Source organism: Gigantopelta aegis, chromosome 14 (genome assembly GCF_016097555.1).
Source record: "Gigantopelta aegis isolate Gae_Host chromosome 14, Gae_host_genome, whole genome shotgun sequence".
Taxonomy (NCBI): Eukaryota; Metazoa; Mollusca; class Gastropoda; order Neomphalida; family Peltospiridae; genus Gigantopelta; species Gigantopelta aegis.
The window spans coordinates 16285120-16305818 of NC_054712.1; the positions used below are offsets into that span (position 1 = coordinate 16285120).

At 35.1% G+C, this 20699-nt stretch overlaps 1 protein-coding gene across 2 annotated transcripts; it reads left to right on the forward strand.

Moving 5' to 3' along the window:
• Positions 1-23: 23 nt before the first annotated feature.
• On the forward strand, positions 24-20658 carry LOC121389459 (T-box transcription factor TBX20-like). Of its 2 annotated transcripts, none has more exons than XM_041521095.1 (7): positions 24-357; positions 5324-5471; positions 15426-15699; positions 16069-16230; positions 17133-17209; positions 18669-18778; positions 19198-20658. In XM_041521095.1, the coding sequence occupies exons 1-7, from the start codon at positions 150-152 to the stop codon at positions 19500-19502; spliced, it is 1284 nt and encodes a 427-aa protein (XP_041377029.1). In that variant the 5' UTR covers positions 24-149; the 3' UTR covers positions 19503-20658. The 2 variants fall into 2 exon arrangements, with proteins under 2 accessions (XP_041377029.1, XP_041377030.1); XM_041521096.1 differs by having other exon boundaries at positions 18669-18763.
• The last annotated feature ends 41 nt before the right edge of the window (positions 20659-20699 follow it).

Below are 20699 nucleotides of genomic sequence, written 5' to 3' on the forward strand. Positions count from 1 at the left end.
TTATTACGAAAGAGTTTGTCAAAGAATCAGTGTTAATTCTCTGAGGAAAAAAGTTTCTGAGTGTTTTTTGTGGCTTTGTTTTTTCTGTTGGGTGTTTGGCTTTTTTCCCCCCCGCCATTCGGATCTGAATTTAATAAGACTTCTTCGGGATGGATGTTTGTGCGGGAATCTCGACAACGGCAGAGTCGAACTCTTTGGCTGTGAAGGTTGTTGATGTGGAGAAGAGTCGCGTACACGCACTTGTCACTCCGCACGTGGAACCGAAGATGACCAACTTCAGTATTGACGCCATTCTGGGAGAGAAAGACAGAAATGCTCGTCGTGAAGATGCTATTAAAGAAGAAGATGGCGTTGAAGGTAGGGTGCGAATGTTGGTGGAAGATGGGAGGGGTGGGCAGACGGTTAGTAGAATATACAGTCGGGGACAGAAGGTACGCGCTCGGTGAGGGGTAGTAAAGACAACAGTAATGCTGAAGGTAAAACTGTGACACTAGTCAAATGGGTAGCAGTGTGGAAGATAAAAACCAAATGGTAGTAAAAGGTGGGGGTGGGGTAGTGTTATGGGAGCCTTTGTATCGAATGTTGGTACAACGGTAGTGACGGTGGAATAACAGTAACAATCGTTTGGGGGATATCGTGCTATAGCTGTATTCTGTTAGTAATCCCTTTGGAAAATTCATTATATTCACTAAGACTAATAGACTTTATATAATATAATGATTTCGTATTAAACTAAAAAGCTGAGTTTTGAGAAGTGGGGAATATAATGTCACAAACCCTTACTGTTCCTAGTTCTGTTACTGACAGTAAAAAGCGAGAGTTAGTGAAGAATTTCAGAAGGTCCAAACCACATTGTTACCTGACTGTAATGTGGGAATTTCACCATATATATCTGACGTTTTGGGAAGAATTTGGTTTACTATCGTCGCTCCACACTGAACAGAATACGGTGTTTATAACGTACTGGCATTTACAACCCAAGTCTGTAAAAAAAACCCAGACATCATCGTGGTCTTAGCGGGTGGTCTAAACACTCACACCCCAAATGACACTACAACAAGATTAAATAACAAATATTGTTTTGTTATTAGATACGAATAAATCTGTAAAAACAAAATTAACCTCTATACGCTCAAGGGTCAATATAATTTGTATGTGTGCATGGAGGTGTCTGCTTGCCTGTTTCATTACCTAGGGTGTTTAGTTGATAACCCACAGACCCATGGTTCCGCTCGAAACTAATACATGTACTTTAAAAATAGTAGTGGTCGATACAGTATTTGGTAGAATTTTAAGAATTCAATGTGGAGAATGTTAATTTTTTAAGTTTTATTTAATACAATAACAATATATCTCGCGATTATTAACGGATTTGTACTGGACCCCTCCAAACTCCAGCCTTTGAAACGATTCTGGATCCACAACACCAGACCTTTACAAATGAAAGAAAATGTCTCTTACCTTAGAGTTTTAATATTCTCTAACATAATGGATAAAATGCGTACCTGATTTTTGCATGTTACTCAGAAGATAACAATAAAATTAAGGAAATTGTAATAGAAACAAATAAAATAAAAATATTTATTGACAGTATAATACTGATAAACTTATCGATAATGTGTGTTGTTTAGAAAACAATAGTCATATTGGTTTATAGGAAAGAAATGATCACAGTGCTCAGAATACGAGGTGACAGAATACAAATACAATGTAATTGGACATGGAAAATATATTTATCCTTGCACGTTTCTTGCTCAACAATAATATTAGTAATAGTATTTAATATGCTTCTATCCATGTTTAAGCAATTAAAATAATGCAATGTTCTTGACAATGTTCTAAACACAAATATCATAAATAACCGTCAGATAAATTCGCACTGAATACGTTTGTTTTAACTTTTAATTATTTATTTTTAATTTTTAGTATTATTATTTTGATTGCTTGTTAATTTGAATCATTAATTAGTTGGCTCAAGTAAAAACGTTTGTGCTTTTAAAAATATTATTGTGTGTGCCCTTAAAGTCTAATATATGTAGCCTGTTATTACAAAAGAGTAATAACTTATAACCAAAATGTTCAATCAACAGTGGGGTTTTTAAAAGCATATTTAAACCGTTTTACATGTGTGTGTATATATAATCATCTGAATTTAACATAGGGAGTATTTGAGTGATACATGTTCAAATATTAAATTATTCCTAGCAGTATTTAAGTAATAGTTTTCATTAGCTGTCCATCGCCTACCTTCGAATCTGAACTGTAAGTATGTATGTCCACAAAATGTCAGAAATTAACGTGCTTATATCAATTAAATGTTCAAGCACGTTTGTTGGGGATACATCATCTGATTCACGGCAGGCTTTGTACCCAAAACAACATGGGTGAGGGGATATCTTAAAAAAAATTGTAATTGCAAATTACAGTTTAAAAAAACTAATTAGGAGTAAAACCAAATATTTTGAATTCTGAAATTTTTAAATAATGCTAGATATATAATTTATGAGCGTTAAGCCCCAAAATCTAAAGAAAATTGAACGCAATTTTGACGGTTCTTTACAAATAAATATTGTAATTAGGACTCTTGAAAATTAAATAATTTTGAACTACAAATAAAAAACAGACTATTTCTTATCTGTGAGTAGTTTGCAACCTTGTAAACGACAATATTCGTCCACTCTATGTTTATAATGTATATAAGTTGTAATACACTCAATTATTGATTCAGATATTTTAATTGCTGTCATCAGTAGTATACACTTTTGGCTTTAGCTATAAATATACAGATAGAAATGGTTTATTGTTGATTATATATATTATGATGAACAGGATTATTGAATTGGTATGAGCTTGCATCAAAAACATATTTTTTAAAAGGACTGTAGCCTGGTATCAACTAAAATAATCTTTCTAACGACTAATGTTACATATTAGTATTAAATACATTGTTTTGTTTAGAATTTATTTCACTTATCAGTGTCTTTAGACGCAATGTATTTCTTGTCGTTCTAATAGTTGTAGTAACTCAAACTTAATTTTACTTACAAATATACATTTTTTTTCGTAAGTATGAAATCATAGCCGTACGGGCTCCCATTGTTGTGGGTGGGGTGGGGGGGGGGGGGGGGCAGGCTGGCATTTGCCCGAATTAAACGAAAATGCCTGGATAACAACATTTATTCATATTAGCATTACTACCAAACAGCTATATAGGGTTGCAAACGAATCACTGCGCATTTTTACATGGACTACAACTAATTTTGAGTCTAGAAGGATGGAAAATGCATTGTAAAAAAAAGTCTCAGTTTAGCACATTTTGCCCAAATATCTGTATAATGTTTGCACGAATCTGATGTTTTGCTTCAGCACTAGAGTGGGGGTTGCGCCCCCCCCCCCCCCACGTCCCCGCCCCCGCTCCCGCCCCCGCCCCCTGTGTCGTACGTTTATGTATGACATTACTAGGAGGTAAAATCCAGTTCGGGTTACTACTATCAAAAACACCCTGTAAAAGAAAGTGTATTTATTACCATTATGTAATTTCAGTTATTAATATACGTTAAAAGTATATTACAATTTATTTAGAAGCAAACTCTCTCTTTGACAATTCCTTTCTTTTTTTATGTGTTCTTCTTTTCTTTTTTATAACAGTTAAATGCATCTAACACGTTCTAACTCGCTATGATTGATATTCCATTCTTGATTGTTTTTAATATTGATTTTCGATAACACACTGGTATCTGTGGATATCAGTATCAAATTTCATGACACAAACAAGACAAATCATCAGTTATATTATTCGCGAAATACTGATTCTGATTTATCACTTCTGATATTTACAAATATATTTCGTTTATAAAACAAATAGGATTTTCGTGTGTTAATATATGCATGTACTGTAAATAATTTTTTTGTTCTTCTAATATACAATTGTAAGGAATGCTCATTCGCATTACGTAACATTAGTTTACTATTTATATCTGGTATTCCTTCTGGTAGCATTAATTATAATATCAATTTTATTTTTTAATATTATACATTAACATACACATTAATACTGTAGTGTATTTTTGTAATAATTAAATAATTTACAGTATTCAAATAAGAATATATATATATGATAAGAGAGAGAGAGAGAGAGAGAGAGAGAGAGAGAGAGAGAGAGAGAGAGAGAGAGAGAGAGAGAGAGAGAGAGAGAGAGAGAGAGACAGAGAGAGAGAGAGAGAGACAGAGAGACAGACAGAGAGAGAGATTATCTTAATTACAAAGTTGTATTTGTATATATCTAGTGCATTAAATTAATGATCGATAATTGAAAATTCAGCAAAAAAATATTATGTTGTAGCTGAACGTATCACTATAATACGACAAACATATCCGTTAAAACGAACAATAATGTGTCTGGCTCGATGGGCCACAAGAAAAGCAATGGAGTAGATGTCAACCTCTCGAGGGATCGCTGAATATATAGTGCAGACATTTTTAATATATACTCTTTGGAGTTTCTCAAAAACGTCTGAAAACAAATTTACATTATATAACTATTGATCATTTATTTATCATAAATATTATTGTTAATATAATTAAAACTCGTATTTTCTTATTAAGTGAAGGAACATAGTTTTGATGTGGTAAATAAACATGCTGTACATAACCGATTGTTATAGATTTATTAGCAAAGAAAACCCTAAAACATTATTGATTTATTCGTCTATATAATTAATTGAGTGTTTTTCTCTGATTGTTGTTGCCTGTTAAAGTAACATACCCTGGTTTTTAAACACTGACGTATTTTACTCTATTACAGCCGGTGTTTTTTATTAGTGAAATTACACATTACTTAGCTTTTATTTTTTAGATTATCCATTTCCAATCCATCCGGAACGTTTTGGTCATACTTGTGTTTCTAATACCACGAAGTGCACTTTCCATATTTGTAAAAACGCACTCAGTTCTGAGAAGTAAGTTATGGAGACAAGCTTTAGTCTACTTCTTAAGGTTTTGGGTATTTCCCCGTTTCAACGTCACAGACTCTTTGCTGCAATCTACTGTAAATTTATCCAGATGTGTAGATTATCCAAACTTAGTGTCCATTTTAACGTAATCCAACTAGGGTCTGCGACTTTAACATAGATATTAAGTAGTGGCGTAGGCAGGATTTTGTATTGGGGGGAGGGGGGGGGGGGGGGGCACCTGTGTAGTGGGATATGACACAGGAACCTTTTTAATGTTATTAATAAGCGAAAAGGTAAAAATCCCCCACCCCACCCCACCCCCGGCTACGCCGCTGATATTAAGCTGATGTTGGGATTTCGTTTCGTTTCAGATATAAAAATTAAGACAGAGGTTTCGACCAGTGAAGAAAGCTCGTCTACCCCATGTCTTGAAAGCGCCACCTGCCGTCTGGAGACCAAGGAACTCTGGGATAAATTCCACGAACTGGGAACAGAGATGATTATTACCAAAACAGGAAGGTAAGAAAAATAGAGTTATCTTACCTTGTCGTTGTAGTAGGGGCGGGATGGAGCCCAGTGGTAAAGCGCTCGCTTGATGCGCGGTCGGTCTAGGATCGATCCCGTTCGGGTGGGCCCATTCGGCTATTTCTCGTTTGGAATTCAAATGAGTAAAAAAGAAAGGGGGGCAGTTGGGGGGGGGGGGGTCTTGTTCCAGCCAGTGCACCACGACTGGTATATCAAAGGCCGTGGTATGTGTTATACTGCCTGTGGGATGGTGCATATTAAGGATCCCTTGTTACTAATTGAAAAAATTAGCGGGTTTCATCTCTGAAACTATATGTCAAAATTACCAAATAGCCGATGCTTAATAAATCAATGTGCTCTAGTGGTGTCGTTAAACAAAACACACTTTTAACTTTTTTCGTCGTTGTAGTTATTATCGATATTTTCTCTCTTATACGAATTGAAAAGGACGGGGGGGGGGGGGGCGTCTTGTCTTGTATGTATTATTATTCGAAATAAGTTTATATTCGTATCAAACGTGACAGCTGTACATGACATGAGTTACTTTTTATTGTATTTCATGATAGACGTTGTCAATTGAATTGAACTGAACTGAAACGAATTAAACTGAACTGCATTGCATTGACTTGAATGTTTAATGATTCCCCAGCACGATAAACTCATCAGGAGTTGAGTGTCAAATAACAGATAGACAGGATCAATTAAAACAATGTTTAAATCATCAACAAAACAAGGTGTAAACAGATGGGAAAGAGTCACATTCATAAAAGTCACAATGTAGCATATCATCATATCAACATAACATACAAAAATAAAATCTTCAAAAACATTTTTTTCTTTTTTTAATTTTAAAACCCCATAAAAACAGCGTATGAAGATGTTGTAAACAACTAATATGGTACCGAACTACCACACAAAACTAAAAACCACACAAACCTAAAAACTAAAAACACGTACATCATTGAAATCATTATCACGTATGAGACGCAGAATAATATGAAGTGATTATGCTACTCAATTTCCATTCGGAAATCCTTATAGTAGTCAATCCAGCCAGTCCACCATGACTGGTATATCGAAGGCCGTGGTATGTGCTATCCTGTCTGTGCAATGGTGTATATAAAATATCCCTTGCTACTAATGGAACATTTTAGCGGGTTTCCTTTCTAATACTATACGGCATAATGTTTGACATCCAATAGAGGATGGTTAATAAATCAATGTGATCTAGTGGTGTCGTTAAACAAAACTTTTTTTCCTTATAGTAATTTAACTTGGTCACGTTGTTTTTATTAAAACACGAGTATATAGTAATACATAGGATATTAAATTCTACATCATTTCGTATACACTTTATATCCTGAATAGTTATATCACCTTAGTCACAGTACACATATAACACATACTGTTTGAATCTATGATATAATACTTTAATCTGACTAAAACAAGAAGCCCCCCCCCCCCCCTGCTACTGATAAATGTTAGAGAAGAGATAAAGAAAGAATTATGAAAAAGATAAAAACAAACAAGGATAGAATTTGTTTTAGAAAGAATAACATTAATTAATATATATAAACGAAACCGTCAAGCCAAAGAGAATCGAGAAATGAGGAAAGGAAAGAAATATCCAGAATTTATAGTCTAAATATTTTTCAAGGATGTTAGATAAAATAGAAAGAAAAATAATAAAACAAAACTTTAAAAAAACAAACAAGAAAGAACAAATAGAAAAAAGAAAGAAAAAAGATATGCGACTTAAAAAGGGAAAAAGAAAGAAACGAAAGAAATAAAAATAAATAAATAAAAATGAAAGAAAGAATGAAAAACCTTTTGAACAGAAAAGAAAAGAAAATCAGAGCAAAAAAGAAAAAAGATATGCTGCAAAAAAAAGAGGAAAAAAAAAGAAAGAAATGAAAGAAAGAAAACCAAAGAAAGAAAATGAAAGAAAGAATGAAAAGAAAAGACAGGAAAGAAAAGACAATGAGATCAGGGCGAGGGTGCGAGTTGTAAACAACGTGAGGTGTCGACACGCGTGTTGGTCTGTCGGTGCGTGTAGCCCACCTCGCGCCCTAATCTTAAAGCGACTAGAACTCGCCGTGATTACTTTGAACTGTGGCCGTGAGAACCGCGGTCCGCGGGATCGGTATCTGTGGAGCGCTCAGATTTATCACCCCTGTGTCGTGAGAGCTAGTTACTGCCAGATACACTCGGCAACACCGCTCTGAGCTACAAAACTTGGCCTCGGTGGCCCAGTGGTTTGGCCGTCGGTAATAAGGCTGGTAGGTACAGGGTTCGCAGCCAGGTACCGGTTCCCACACAGAGCGAGTTTTAACGACTCGATGTGTAGGTGACCAGATAGCTGAGATGTGTGCTCAGGACAGCGTGCTTGAACCTTAATTGGATATAAGCACGAAAATAAGTTGTAATGAATGCATGAATGTGGTATAAAACTGGCCTCGGTGGCCAAGTGGTTTAGCCATTGGCCTTAAGGCTAGTTAGGTACTGGGTTCGCACCCCGTTAATATTGTTATCAGAGGTCACTGCACGGACTTCTCTCTCACTAACCATTAACAACTAAGAATGAACCCTGGGACCAGTGGTTCAAACGTTGGTTAGTTTAACCAGCGGTTAACGGACATTTTAAAACCCAAAGACAGAATCAAACTGTGTTTTGTTTAACGACACCACTGGAGCACATTGATTAATTAATCATCGGCTATTGGATGTCAAACATTTGGTAATTCTGACACATAGTCATCAGAGGAAACCCGCTACATTTTGACTACTCCAGCAAGGGATATTTTATATGCACGTTCCCACAGACAGGAAAGCACATACCATGGCCTTTGTCCAGTTGTGGTGCACTGGTTGGAACGAGAAAAAAGACAGAATCAATACTAACCATAACTGAAAACATAATGTTGAAACTAGTTTTAGAACAACCAAATGTATCCATAATAATCGAATATAAAGTTTATTTTGTACTTGTGCAAAAATAATTAAAAGGACATTCCTGAGTTTGCTGCAATTTTTAAGATGTTATCGACTAACAGATACTTTTTGACGATTGTAATTACATATCAAAGATATTTTTCTGCGTAAAATATTAGTGGCTGTATATTAAACGTGTTTCTGATCGTTCTAATATTTGTACTAGGTTAAATTTCATTTTATTTCCTGAAAATTATTTTTTCGTACGTACAAAATTATTTGAAGACAAAATCCAGTTTGGGCTTCTTACAAATATTAAGACGACCAAAAACACATTGAATATACATACACTGACATTCTAAACAAGAAAATATAGTTAATATGTAAGTTTAATCGTAGAAATGTTTTATTAGTCGGAAACATCTTACAATGCAGCAAACTCAGGAATGTCCCTTTAAGAGAAAATATTCGACTAGCCCAGGGTTAATTGAACTATGCTTTGAACAATTGGGACCTGTTCTGGAGAAACTGCACAGACAGATTTCTTCACGAAAATAAATTAAGATGAATGAATATAGTACAAACAGAGAGAGAGAAACTTTTTGGGCCGATTTTAAAACTTGAGAACACAGACGTTTCTCTTTTTAAATGAATTAAAGTTTGCTTTGTTTAACAACACAACAGGAACACATTGAATAATTAATTATCGGCTATTGGATGTCAACCATTTTGTCAGTCTGACATATAGTCTTTAAAAAAAACCTGCTGCAATTTTCCATTAGCATCAAGGGATCTTTTATATGCACAGAACAGCACATACCACGGCCTTTGACATACTAGTCGTGAATGAGTTCCGGACAGATTTTAGAACTGTGTGGGTTTAAACAGACAACAGCATAATTTTCACTAGTACACATACAGACGGACAGAATCAGAAGTGGCAAGTTCTAAAGGTTTTATTTTATTGCTTTATTTATTTGAAAAGATTTTCTCGTTCCAATCAGTACACAACAACTGGACAAAGGCCGTGGTATGTGCTTCCCTGTCTGTGGGAAAGTGCATATAAAAGATCCCTTGCTGCTTAGGAAATATGTAGTGGGTTTCCTCTAATGACTACGAGTCAGAATTGCCAAATGTTTGGTATCCAATAGCCGATGATTAATTAATCAATGTGCTCCAGTGGTGTCGTTAAACTAAATCAACTTTTTTTATTTGAAAAGAAGAAAAAGAAGGAAAAGAAGAAGAAGAAAAAGAAGAAGAAAGAAAGAAAAAGACTGATCTATATGCATTTGAATTTTTTTTTTTTTTTTTTTTTTTTTTTTTGTCAAATAGGAACAAACACCAAAACAAAACAAAACTATCATATTACATAGGCGTATCGCTTAACTGGATTAGAGGGTGGGGGTTGAACGTTTCTGCGGTGTCATGATTACCACATACCCAGCTTCTCACAATGTTAACTGGAAAAAAAAGTACTAATCAAAATTATACCCAGATGATTTTCCAGTCTTATATATTAGTTATGAAAATCCTTGGAATAAAAACCATAAAAATGTGTCAGTATTATGTAATTTGAAACAGACTATAACACCGAGGTTGATATTGATTACATCTGACAGGTGAAATCACAAGTACTAAGTGTAAGAATACATAGCAGTCCAGCATATTAAATCAAGTAACTAAAATAATTATATAAATTTGCTAACAACAAAATTACTGATGTTGTATCCATAATCAATAAAAAAAATTAATCTTAATCTAACAAAGCAGTTTATTGAACTTCATTGTATTGAAAATGACAGGTGTATTATTTTTTGGTATCAATATGGTACGTGGACCTGCAGTCTCAGTTACAGTTAGTAAACTTGTGAAAGCTGTTTATTCCTTTTTCCATCTGGAGAATAAGAGAGGGAAATTGCTTATACCTTTAAATAAGCTTAGTACTTGTGATTTCACCTATCAAGTGTAATCAATATCAACCTGGGTGTTATAGTCTGTTTCAAATTACGTAAGTTTTGCAGTAAAATTGTAAATACATCTATAACATGTCATTTGTTGTCGTTTTTTGTACCAGTTGTTTGAATACCATAACAGGTCATGATAACACTGACACATTTTTATGGTTTTTATTCCAGGGATTTTCATAACTAATATATAAGACTGGAAAATAACATGGGTATAATTTTCATTAGTACTTTAATAGCTACATATTATATTGTAACAATCAATTAATCACCTTAAGCAGTTTAAAAACAAAACATGTGCACTAAAAGCATTCAGTGTTTGCCATAACAAATTCAATTCTCTGATTGTGGGGGCGGTCTAGTACCACACTCCCATCTCGATCCATATGTCATTACCCAAAAAGATGAGAGAAAATATCCTTCTTGTTTTTTAGATCATAGTCTGAGAAATAGAAAATATCGCTAATAAAATATTTATAAATCATTCATATGCAGGTGTATATTCGTTTGAATTTATTTGGGCAGGCACGGAGCATGTGTCTTTTTTCCCTTGAGTGTGTGACAAGTCTGTGTATAGTTGTCATACACCACGGCACTGAGCCGTTAAAACTTACTCTGGGTGGGAACCGGTACCGGGATGCGAACTCAGTGTCTTCCAGTTTTAACTCCGATTTCTTAACCATTAAAGCACGGTGGCGGAGCCTATTGTCACACGTTCGTTTTAGACTGACCACCCAACATAGCCGTCCCTCGTATAAAACCATCTTTTCTTCTGTGTCCTTTTCCGCAGTCATTGTTCATTATTTAATGGCCGTTAATTTTAACACAGGCGCTGTCGTGTTTAAATAAAACAAACTGACACTAAACCTTCTATCAACACAGATATAATTACAACCCCCCTTTTTTCGAATTTTATTACACGGTTGGCTTTCCCAAAGGCTGGTTTTCGTTATACCATCAATAAAATGGTTTTTATTTGATTTTTATGTTGTGCAAACATTCCAACACGAGGTGAAACAGCGAAGCTCGATGTTGTATCTTTAATAGGTGTCTTCGCTATCTCTCAGGGTTTCAATCAAATGATTAATTCAACACGAAAAACTCTAAAAGCCGACATACAAGGGGGATAATTAAAAAAGCTCAAATTGGCCGGTAGACTGGTGCCCTAAGCGACTCGTCGCCTATCTTTAATGGGCACGTTGTTATTATCCAGTCTTAACAGGTTAATTTACGACGCTCCGAGCGAACGGTCTATCAACGAGGTGAGGTTTTCACGATCACTAATAAGCGGCTAGGTTTGTTTAAATGTCTCAGTGTCGTGATCGCTGCAATGTTGGGGACAATTATCCCGCGCTAATGTGATACTTTTCACACCTGTAAATCTTCCACTCCGATGTGACAGTTTGGAAAGCCAGTGAGCAGACGATAACAAAATACTTCTGGGAAACTACGTCATGTGTAGGACCTTTAAAAAATATATATCACTTGTATTAGTTTATGTTGTTAAACTGTTAATTTGACAGAAAAAAATTCTCTTGGGTTATATATATATATATATATATATATATTTATTTATTTTTAAATAGTCACTATCTTTTGTTATTCTGTGTTGTTGTTTTTTGTTTGTTTTTTGTTGTTGGGGTTTTGGGGTGGGGTTGTTTTTTGTTTGTGGGTGTGTGTGTAAACTTTTGAATGTTTTTCTTTTGTTTTCGGTTGGGGTTTTTTGTTTGTTTTTTGTTTGGGTGGTTGTTTTTAGTGTGTGGGGGTTTTTGGGGTGGGTTTTTTTTTTTGGGGGGGGGGGTTCCTTTATTATTATTATTATTATTATTATTATTATTATTATTTAAATATCGTGTATATCTTCATCATTTTCCGGGGCAAGACGTATCCCAGTGGTAAAGTGCTTACTTGATGCGCGGTCGGTCTGGGATCGATCCCTGTCGGTGAGCCCATTAGGCTATTTCTCGTTCCAGCCAGTGCACTTCTTGGTATATAAAAAGCCGTGGTATGTGCTATCCTGTCTGTGGGATGGTGCATATAAAAGATCCCTTGCTACTGATGAAAAAATTAAGCGGGTTTTCTCTCTATGACTGTCAACATGACCATATGTCTGACATCCAATAACCGATGATTAATAAATCAATGTGCTCTAGTGGTGTCATTAAATAAAACAAACAAACAATTTAAGCAAGCATTTTTTTTTAGTTTATACAATTCAATTAAAGTGTGAAATTAAACCTAACATTTTAATATGACAGAAAGTAAACTAAACCAACTAAAAACTAAACAAAACTAAACTAGGTATATAGTTTGCATTAGGAAAACGAAGCACGAAGAACTTTAATATTATAACTGATTCCAATTATTCCATTTTGAATAGCTGTTCGTTTGGTTATTATTGTAATTTCTAGTTAATATTAAACTATTAATATTTATATTAATTTTAATCACTTATAATCGTAATAGTTTTATTGAATACCATTGTAATTTCTTGCAACTATTAATATTCTTATGGATTCTAATTGATTGAAACATATTTTATTGCTTTTTAAAGAACAAATGGATTAGGCACCAGTTACACAACTTACTAGGCCTTCTTCAAAATACATACATATTACGACAGTAATATATTTTTGCAAGTTAAATATGAACAGAATAAATATTATTGAAAAAAAAAAAATAAGAAAGAAGAAAGGAAACAGAAAAAAAGAGACGCAATAAAGTATTCGATGTGTTCTAGAATTAGACAGCAGGTTTGATAAAGGAAAACACAAAACAATGACAACACACAAACAAGGCATCACTTAAATCCGTAATAGTTATAGTGACTACTTTTGTAATATATTGTAAAAATTAATATGCTTATTAATTCTAATAATTAATAGTTTTACTGATTACTGTTGTCAGTTCTTGTAAATATTAATACACTTATTGATTGTAATCATAATATTCCGAATGCTTCTATCTAACCTATCTGTTAATAGTCTAATTGCTTCAAGTTAGATGTATTCATATTTTGTACAGTATTCTAAATATTAATATTCTGAATGCTACTAATAATTAATGCCAACTGTTTTTGGTTATTGAATATTTTTGGTATAGTTGTAATCATTAATATTTTAATTGATTTAATCATAATTACATTTGTGTGTTCTGATTATTCCAATCCATTAACGTTCTGTTTTGTTTTTAGCATTAAAATTCGCATTTATTAAAACTAGCTGTTTGTTTCATTAATTGTATTTTGCAATTTTTATTATTATTTTACTTATTATTCTTTTGGTTGCTAATAACGAGTATTCTTCTTAGTTCTAATAATCTATTTTATTCTAACCATGAATATTCTTACTTGTTCTGTAATATTTCAGTTTGTTTTAATCATTGATATTCAAATAAATTATTCAGATAGATTCTAATACTCTGCTTTATTCTAACTATTAATATTCTTACTGGTTCTGTAATAGTCTAATTTGTTTTAATAATTAATATTCAGATAAATTATTCAGATAGATTCTAATACTCTGCTTTATTCTAACTATTAATATTCTTACTGGTTCTGTAATAGTCTAATTTGTTTTAATAATTAATATTCAGATAAATTATTCAGATAGGTTGTACTAATCTACTTTATTCTAACCATTAATATTCCTACTGATTCTTTAATATTCTAATTTGATTTAATCATTAATATTCAGATAAATTATTTAGATCGCTTCTAACTATTTATATTTTGACTGATTAAAACCATAAATATTCTGATTTCTTCTAAACATTAAAAGTATCATAGATCATAACCACTGATATTCTAAACTATGTCTAATCAGTGTAACTCCGATTAACATAAACAGTAAAATCACAATTTATTCTATTTACTAGTTGCTAAGTACATTCTAATTCGTTCCAGCGATTTCTATTCTCATAGATTCTAAATACTAGTATTTATATTTTAATTATCCACAACTATTAATATCTTGGTTAATGCAAATGATTAATATATCATCGCTTTAACCATTAATATTAAGACTAATTTTAACATTAAAATTAGGCGCGGATTTAGGGGGTCTAATTGTTCCGAAACAATAGCCGATGTATTTTTTTTTTTTTTTGGTCCCAGAAATTCAGTTTTAGACATATTGTATATAAATAAACTGAAGTTATTTCTTTTTGGTAGTAGATTGTCATTTGGGTGTTTGAGGTGGATAATATATTGTCTTCGTCAAATGCATGTTTAATTGTTAACAGTGATGTCTTTAATACCAACAATAGCAGGGTTGTAGCTAGGACTTTTTGTGTGGGGGGGGGGGGGGGGGGGGGGCAACTGAGTAGATAATAGTCTAAAAATCCTTAAACGGTTAAGAAGAGAATTTTCTTTTAGTGTTTATAATTTTTTCCGGATTTTTTCTGAGGGGCAATCGCCCCGCCCCCTTACCCCCCCCCCCCCCCCCCCCCCCCACCCTCCCTAGCTACGGTCCTGCGATAGGCGGTTTTCGGCAATTTTCGCCTGCTGTTTAATAAATGCTAGCCAATCAGTCGTCCTTTTTGAAGTATGCAATAAAATAAAATTTAAAAATGCATTTAGTAGTAAAGTTTATAAAATTATCAGGAGCGGGGCGAGACGTAGCCCAGTGGAAAATTCTCGCTCGATGAGCGGTCGGTCTAGGATCAATCACCGTCGATGGGCCATTTGGGCTATTTCTCGTTCCAGCCAGTGCACCACGACTAGAATATCAAAGGCCGTGGTAGGTGTTATTCTGTCTGTGGGATGGTTTATATAAATGATTCCTTACTGCTAATGAAAAATTGTAGTGGGTTTCCTCTCTAAGACAGTATGTCAAATTTACCAAATGTTTGACATCCAATAGCCAATGATTAATAAATCAATGTGTTCTAGTGGTGTCGTTAAACAAAACATAAAATTATCTGGATTTCTGTAGGCATGAAATTCAAGGTATAATCTTTACATTTCACAAGAAACATTAAAACATATTTTGGTTAATTATACAACTTTGAGACTGCCCCTTTAATATGTACATGTATTATTTTTTTTTCTAAGGCGGATGTTCCCCACATTACGAGTTTCGTTCACTGGACTGGACGCCAAAGACCGCTATCTAGTGTTCATGGACGTGGTACCAGTGGACAACAAGCGCTACCGTTACGCCTATCATCGATCTTCGTGGCTGGTGGCGGGTAAAGCCGACCCGCCCCTCCAGTCCCGACTCTGTATGCACCCGGACTGTCCGTTCAACGGGGAACAACTACAGAAGCAGACGATATCGTTCGAAAAACTGAAACTGACCAATAACATTCTTGATAAGAATGGCCAGGTATGTGTTTTATTATAGATAACTGTATTAAATTGCCTTTTTAACGGCATTCATCATTTCATTAAAAAAGAGGTTTTTTTGTGTGTGTTTTTAAAAAAATTAATTAACAACATTTGATGTATATATATATATATATATTACTTTATTTTGTATAACCTTAAAATGTGTTCTGGGATTTTAGTGGCGTTTTTTTTTTTTTTTTTTAAATACATCTTTTTTGTTTGTTTGTTTGTTGTTTTGTTTTTTTGTTGTTGTTTTTTGTTTTGTTTTTTTGTGTGGAGTTTTTGTGGGGTTTTTGTGTTTTGTGTTTATTGTTGTTGTTGTTGTTGTTGTTTGGTATGATACAACAAAAAAACTTCCCCATTTTAGATTGTCTTGAACTCCATGCACAAATATCAGCCACGAATTCACCTGATGAAAGAAACGGAAGACCTTGTTCTGCCGCTGACCAGTCTAAACAACACTCAGGTCAAAACGTTCATCTTCCCAGAAACTGTGTTCATCGGCGTAACGGCATATCAGAACCAGTTGGTAAGTGAATCGGTGCAGTCCAATTCGTCCCCCCCCCCCCCCCCCTCTCTCTCTCTCTCTCTCTCTCTCTCTCTCTCTCTCTCTCTCTCTCTCTCTCTCTCTCTCTCTCTCTCTCAATATATCTATCTATATTTCTCTCAATATATATCTCTCTCTCTCCTATCTCTCTCAATCTCCCTCTCTCTATCTATCACTGTCTATCTCTCTCAATCTATCTCTTTCTCTCTCCTCTTTCTTTCTCAATATCTCTAACTCTCTCAATCTATCTTTCTCTCTCCCCCTCTCTCAATCTCCCTCCTCTCTCTCTCTCTCTCTCTCTCTCTCTCTCTCTCTCTCTCTCTCTCTCTCTCTCTCTCTCTCTCTCTCTCTCTCTCTCTCTCTCTCTCTCTCTCTCTCTCTCTCTCCGACTTTAAAATTAAGATTTTTTATTTTTTTTTTTTTTTTAAATGATTTAGTTTGAATCACATTAGCGTTATGTATCTATTAAAATTATCAACGTCGTTGACACTGTTTTCAGAACTGATTGTATCGTGATAAAATAATTTGCGGATTTTGTTTTGTTCTCCAGTATACTTGTAACGTCTAGAGCGAAGAGTGATAAATTTAAATATTTGCAATATTAAACTACATATACACCGTAGTGAATGATTTTCTGCGCGGGGAGGGAACTCTTTTTGGGTTGGGGGTATTTTTTTAAATTTAATTTAATTTTTATTTTTATAATATTTTTGACAAAACTGTTACTGCTGCGGTGTTAAGATGCCTGTTGAGACCTAGCTGGGAATATATCGAAACGGTAATCTTCAATGTCTTCTTGTGAAATAATGTCTATAGTAGTTAAAAATCACGTGTGGTCTTTCGAATCTGCCAGTGAAACTATTAAGGGTTATTTTATTTTCCAGATAACCAAGTTAAAGATTGACAGCAACCCGTTCGCCAAGGGATTCCGAGATTCTACGAGACTTACCGATTTCGATCAGTAAGTAAATATTGTAGATAACGTCTTCTTGCTTACCGTGCCTTTCGTGGCACTTGGCTTACACTGACAGTGTTTGTGAGTTACGCATCACATTGATTAGGGCACAGTTCCAGTCTATTGGTAAGGCTTGTTGTTTTTATCTTTTTTGCATCATATTGCGTGTAAATCGCAATAAATGTCAGCACTACCGATACGTTTGACCCCGACGACAGCCGCAAATCATTTCTGCTTAGACGGCTTCGGATGTCACGCGGGGTAGGGTAAAGGATGCGCATAGCATGGAGCAGGCACCGGTCTACAGCCAGGAGGGAACCAGTCGGCTGGCTATTCGGTGCAACTTCTGTTTGACGCTGTGGTACTTCCGGTAGACCACCACGTGAAAGCAACGTGCAAATATTTCAATGACTTTGAGAAATCTTTCAAGTTTGAGACATGTTTAAAACTTTTAAGACGCTATGTTATTAATTTGAGAAAGAAAATAGCAAAGCGTTTTATGTATATGGTCGAATTTGTATTAGATTTAAGGCTTGTGCAGGTATGTTTTAACGGAATAAACTTTGACATGTTAAAAAAAAAAATTCACTGAATTTTTGTTGGATTTGACTACATTCGAACATTAATTTTGATGCAGCGTATAATACTGTTACTTTTCTAGATATCTAAGCCATAGACCATGTTTACACAGATTTCTAATTGGCAAAATGTTTTTAGCATTTTACTACATTTTAACATTAATTTAGGTGCTTATTGTCCGTCCCACAGGGATCGCCTTTTTTCATACAAATTGTTTTAAAAATTGCACTCAAAAATATTTTGGGTTTTTTTTTTTTTTTTTTTTTTTTTTTTTTAAATACTTTTACTTTTCTTCTTACGTCAAACCAGGCTGAAATTATTTACAAAAACATTTTTGTATGTTGATGGGATGGACTATAGTATAATACTATTTCTGTCCGTCCCAGATCAGCTCACTGGCCATACCATTCATTTCATTTCAACTTATTTTCGTGCTTATATCCAATTAAGGTCCAAGCACGCTGTCCTGGGCACACACCTCAGCTATCTTGGCTGTCTGTTCAGGGGTCCGTTCCACGAAGCGATCTTAGCACTAAGATCACCTTAGTGCATAAGGTAGCTATGTACTTACGGTGATCTTAGGGCTAAGATCGCTTTGTGGAACGGGGCCTAGGACAGTGGGTTAGTTGTTAGTTGGTTAATGGTTAGTGAAAGAGAAGAGGGTGTAGTGGCCTTACACCTACCCATTGAGTTCTTAGGAACTCGCCATGCCAGAGACCGGACCCGGGACGGACGTGCCTGAAACCATTAAGGGTATATGGGCACGTAAATGTAGTTCTAAATCCAAGTCCCGGAGATCCAAGTTACTGACCATCTTTACACACATTTCAAATTGGCTGTTGTAGAAACTGAGCTTGATGTTTGTTTTTCTTTTTCCCATCAACAGAGATACAATGGAGGCATTGATACAAAACCATTCGTACGCGAGATCGCCCCTCAGAGCCCTCGTGGATCCGGACTACACCGAAGAGGCATCACATAGTAAGAAAGACACAAGTACATGTCATTTTTTAATTATTACTTTGCAAACCCATATACAAGCAGAGGGGCAATTGAGGGAAGGGTGTGAAGGGGTACTTGATTCTTAAAATGAACGTTTGCAAACAAACAAATAATTCAAATATGGTGATGCTCGTTTTGAGGTGAATATGATTTTTATATGAATTTTTACAACTTGGTGCTTAAAAGCTTAAACTCGTTTCTTTGGTACATTCTTAAATTATTATTCTTGTTTTTGATCATCAGTACGTCATCATCATCATCATCATTATCATGCTAGGGTATCGTAAAACATCCATTCTTACATTCATCATCATCATCAACATCATCATCATCATCATCATCATCACCACCATCATCACCATCACCATCATCATTATTATTATTATTATTATTATTATTATTATTATTTGCAGATCCGCAGCTGTTTCCGGTTCCTTTCCTATATCCATGGCAGTGTCAAGGATCGGCGTGGTCGCCTATTCACTCAGGGAGTCCGGACAAAATACACCACAGTTTCTTTGGGAGCATTCTCAATCACTCAAACCCAAACTTTGTGGGGGCCAATGACCCCCATTCCATGAGGACAATCCACGAGATGTTGTTACGAAGTGCTATGTACTACAACGCACTGCAGACGAGTTCTAAAGCCGTTAGTTCCCAGGGACTGAGGTACCACCCCTATCTGACGGCAGAGAAAGTCAGACCAGGAGATCCGTGAAATCTGGCAGATCACTATAAATAATTTAAGATTAAACCATACATATTATTCATCTTTGGGGAAAGTGGTGGTTGCTCGACTTGTACACCAGGGTGCTACATATCATGCAGCGCGTAGATGATGGTTTATATATTATTTATTACTTGTTCCCTGTCACGTGAGTGATTACGTCAGTTAAAGGGATCATATCACTTTTGCAGCCAACCAGCGAACTGTTGTAATTCGAGAGGAATGGTCGTTTAAAGAGACTACTACTAGTTCCACCAGTGGCAGATTATGCTTTAGGTAAGGGGAGTTTCCGAAATAATATGTAAATGTTTATAATTTGAAATTATAAATTTTACGTGAACATCAATTTAGATCTACGTGGTGGGATTGTTTAGTTTTTTCAGCCGGGGAGGGGGCGGGGTCCGTTCAACTGGGAAATCCCCCATAATCCGCCCCTGTCCACTGAAAAGACTTCCCCATTTCTTTATTTCATTTTGCTGGAATCAGAACTGATTTGACTGTTAGATTATATATAATTATGGTGTAAAAACTGGGTTGATTCCTGCTTCTAGAACTGAATACCATGTAGTGTGTTGCTTGTATACTATTACTAATATACTGAAGTTTAATTAGAGTTGCTCCCCTTTTCGGATTTCTCGAAATAAAGAGTGGTAACATTTTAAAACTCTGGGCCCAGTTTCACAAAACATCATAAATTAAACTATAATTCTTATTACTACTAACTAACATAATTTGAAGCATACACATTTCAGTTTTGTGTTGTCCTTAAAATGCTCCATCTTCTGTAATTATGCACTTTTCTGTGTGAAATGGATGCCAAAAACATACATTACGTATCACCGGTACAACTTCTAGTCGCAGATGTAAACTTACTGTGTTTTGTGAAAGGGATCACACATGGAGAAATTGTTAATTTTTTACAGAAAAAACAATGACATCACAGGGGTAGAATTGCTCGGCTGTAACTAATGGTGAGATACCTGAACATCACACATGTCTATCGTCTCGAGTCGCTGTCTGTAGTGACAACCGGCCTCGGTGGTGTCGTGGTTAAGCCATCGGACATACGACTGGTGCTCCAGGTTCGGATTTAGACCTTGGGGGCCCGGGGCACTTCAGGTTCGGGGGCCCCTCAACATAGAAATTAAATTACATGACAAAATAAAAAAATGAACTAATTTTATAATT